The sequence below is a fragment of the Aptenodytes forsteri genome, unplaced genomic scaffold (genome assembly GCF_000699145.1).
Source record: "Aptenodytes forsteri isolate BGI_AS27 unplaced genomic scaffold, ASM69914v1 Scaffold50, whole genome shotgun sequence".
In the NCBI taxonomy this organism is placed as follows: domain Eukaryota; kingdom Metazoa; phylum Chordata; class Aves; order Sphenisciformes; family Spheniscidae; genus Aptenodytes; species Aptenodytes forsteri.
Window position 1 is genome coordinate 2,079,088 of NW_008795126.1, and position 3,886 is coordinate 2,082,973.

Below are 3,886 nucleotides of genomic sequence, written 5' to 3' on the forward strand. Positions count from 1 at the left end.
GGGATCTGTCGTGAGGCGGGTGGCCATGAGGCCGCCGTGAGGCGGGCCCAGGCTGAGGCGAGCCTGCCGCCTCCAGAGTCCGTGGCGGGAGCTTGGTCCCGCACTGCTGGAGCTGCAGCCGTGCAGCCGTTGGCCCAGCTGAGTAACCTGGGCAAGGTAGCGCAGCTGGCCCTGTGCTACCGGAGTAAGGTGGTGCCGTGCAGGAGAAACGCAGCTGCAAAAAATGCAAGCGTGCGAGCAGCCAGGCTGCCCACGAGGGATTAATGACGGCTTCACCTCGAAAGCCTGTGAAAGGCCGCGTGCCAAGGGTTACTCCGGCAGGTGAGGGGAAGGCTGGGTGCCCACGTGCTGGCAGAGCAAAGCTGTCCCGCGTCTGTCCCAAATGACGAGAGAGGGAATGGGTTCAGCGTTTGTATCTGGGAAAGAAAAAATTAAGTGGCTAAGCCAATCTCATGATTTTGAGAGGACTGAGTCATAACTGAATACTGAAAGCCCCAGGCAAGGATCCATTAAATGAATCGCTAATTTACTCCATACTTTTTTCCTTAAACGAACTCCCAAATCCTGCAAAAGCGTACTTCAGTTGGGAAGTAAGTGTTGGAGAAAGTTTAACGTTACTGTGAAAGTTGAAGAGAAGAAAAGGAAATAAAGACCTTTGTGTCTTTGGCTGTTCAGAGAGGAGGTTCACTTGCAGTGGAAAGATTTATCCACCTCTGCGATACGGACATTTCCCTCTCGTTTTATGAAGTGCAACACTCAACACGTGCTCGTGACAGCAATGGGAAGGAACATTAAATGTAAATGATTTTCTATATCAGCTTCTGTCCTTTTAGTTGGCACACCCTGGTGCCGCTCCCTTTCTTTTGTTTCTAGCAAGTGTTGCTCTTCTGTCCTAAGGCAGAGAACTAGGAGTGAAAATGGCTGTTTAGTATTAAAAGAGAGAAAGAAAAAAGGGAGACAAATGTATAGGCTTTTTGCATACAGCATTTCAAACATCTGAAACCCCCTCTCCCCTTGGGAGTCTAATTTACAAGGTAAATAATGGAGTGAAAACCCTTACGTAGCTCATCTGGTTGAAGGCAAAATTCCCTTCTGCCCGCAATACTGCCTAAGTAAACTGACTGTTTTTGCTGGAAAGGCTGCCCCTTCAAATGGCTGAAAATACAAATGAGCCCAGTGCCTCCTGCCTGAAAACCAGTTAATTCAAATGCCAGTGCTGTTAAAAGCCATAGCTGACGGTGAAAACTGACGTGGGCAGAAACGATGTCGCTGTCTCATAGTTCAGCAACGTTTAAAACACCTTCAATTTTATCCTGTCTTAATACGGTTTCATTGTAAAGTCTGTTAACATTTTACCACAGTATTTTGTAATACTGTAAGTTTTGTAAGTTTTATTGCAAAGCATGCTTTGAAGAAACTTACCTGCTGGAAAGTTTCCACCTCAGTTCTGTTTTATCGTTCATTTTTGCTGTTTTTAGTGGTCTGTTATTTCATTACTGCTTACTGCATTGCACAAATCAGTTTTATTTCCTTCTATGCTTTATGCCAGTGGCCATGAATTATAACTCCCAAACAACATGTTGCTTTTCCGACTGTAAAAAAAGTGGTGCTGTATTTTTCTTTCTGTGTATCCATGTTCTTAAGATTCACGGAGTAAAGTAATGTTCCTAACAACACGGTACTGACTTAATTATTTTGTGAATTGATCAACAACAAATGAGGTCCGTGGCTATGGAAATAAGAAAGGATTGTCTGACATTAGCTGGTGAGCTGAATAAACTACTCCCAAGACAGCTGCCTCCCAGTAACTACTGTAATTGTTCTTATCCTACTGTAAATGCAAAGTGCTTGGCAATGGCGCACCCTCCGTACCATACTCCTCATGATTTCACTAGATCGTAAGACCCCTGCTCACGAAGTGAGCTCCTGTGCCCAGGAAGTGAAGGGTTTATACGTATGACTTCTCTGAAGCAACCGGTAGGACCCACACGTCCGTTCTTTCAGGGGCAGAAGGGAATATCTTCCTGTAGTGTTGCAAGAACTGGTTGATCACTGCGGGAGGTTTACTGCTGTCCATGTAAAGCTTCCTCCTAGTGCTAAGAGCTTTAGGAGCTCTGAAGACTTTTTCTTCACAGGTGCAGAACTTTTATCCCAATGGTTTCTAGGTACAATAAGGGCTTTGGTACTTCTCCAGTCATTCTGGTAATGAGATTCAACTGGGAATTAAAAAACCAGTCGGCACTGTACTGTTTTGGGGGGGACCAAGACACAGAAAGCTAAGGTGGCTGCTGTGCGGAGGAAAACCAGAAACGTTATTTAAAGCACCAGGAGTCTAAGGGACCGTAGTAGTACCAGCCTCGTGCCCATAATGGCACAAAAACAGTGTTGGGGAGGGAGCTCTTTTCACTCCATCCGCACCGTTGCCTACCATAAAGTATTTACAAGTAGCAGTCATCTTCCCTGGTTGGATCTCGGGGAGGGGCTTCTGCTCGTGGGTCAGTTGGCTCCTTGCATTTTAAGTTTTCCATAGAAAACCAGCCTACTCTAGGGTCAATGTCCCCAGAGACGTCATCGGCATGGTCTATCAAATGCAGCTGCGACAGTGCTCCTCCAGCGTAAGGTCCACAGAGACGCCAGGAACTGTGCCAGAGGTAAATCGAGCTGTTTTCACAGTGGTCACAGGGGCACAAAAGCTGTTGTACGACGTGGTGCCTATGAAGAGGAACAGAAGTCACTGCTGAAGGAGGTCCCTTTTGCTGCTCACGGTTATAATACAACATTTTTACAACCCCAACAAAGTGCTTCTCCTTCCTTTGTAGAACTTGCTTAGGTCCTTGTCGAACCTCTTTTTTGGGCAGCTGCTTGTGCTGGATAGTCACTCCTGAGGTTTTCCCAAAGCCTCGTACTTCAGAGTACCCCGAGTACTGAAACAAGCTTGTGGAATAAGTTTTGAACTTTCTGAGGCCTAAATTGCCCGGGCCAGCAGCAGGCATCGCGGTGCTTGCGAAGGGCAGTTCAGACAGCGGCAGCGCAGGAATGGTTGTGCAGGCGGGAGCGAGGAGCGGAGCAGCAGGGGACACCAACAGGAGGTGTTTCACTCCAAAAACGCATTAATGCAAACCTGACTTCAAACTCCGTATTCCTAAATTTGCTGAAAATTCGTGGCAAATACATTTCATTTGTCAATGTAAGGAACTTAAGCATGGACTAGTTCAAGTTAACCTGAAATAAATTTGAAGTCTGGGCAAGCCTTTAGTAGATCACGTGGATGCTTGACTCAGTATGCTCTGCATTTCAATTATCTACACAGACCTTTTGGCTGAATTATTTGTGACTTATTCATCCTTATCTTAAGCACAAGCCTTCTCCCTTCTCAGGCAATGGTCTATTTTAGGGCTGCAGTCTCAAAAGAACCTGCAAGTCTCTCTCTCACCTTCCTTTCACGTTCTGTCACCAAAGCCATCATGATAAAAACGAAGGTACGTTTTTTCCCAAAGCTATTCTGAGTTCCAGAAAGAGCCTACGCGATGCTAAAAAATGTGTGTGGTATCAACAAACCCGCTGCTGGGCTGCGTGTCTCTCACTTAGCGGTGGAGTTATCAGAAGGGAGAAGGAAACTGGAAGTAGCTGGAGCTCGTCTATGCTCTGACGCGCACAGCGCAGCGACTGAACCTCTCCATCTGGACTGGGGATGCCTCTGCCCTGACCTGGTCCCTAAGACAACTCAAAGCCAGAAGTTCATGAAGGCATAATTAGCTTCTCACTCATTACTACATTCATGGGAGGAACTGTGACAAGAAACTGAAACAAAATAATATATAAAGTTTGTTGCGCTTTTTTCCCCATAGAAACTTCTTACTGGTCAGAGCTTCATTAAGACGTATCA

At 46.1% G+C, this 3,886-nt stretch overlaps 1 protein-coding gene across 1 annotated transcript in view; it reads right to left on the reverse strand.

Moving 5' to 3' along the window:
• USP10 (ubiquitin specific peptidase 10) overlaps positions 1-2,993 on the reverse strand; it is a 59,404-nt gene extending 56,411 nt beyond the window's left edge. The window contains exon 1 of the mRNA XM_009277332.2: positions 2,544-2,993. Coding sequence (XP_009275607.1) covers positions 2,544-2,993 — 450 coding nt within the window. The remainder of the gene's footprint in view (positions 1-2,543) is intronic.
• Positions 2,994-3,886: the final 893 nt, after the last annotated feature.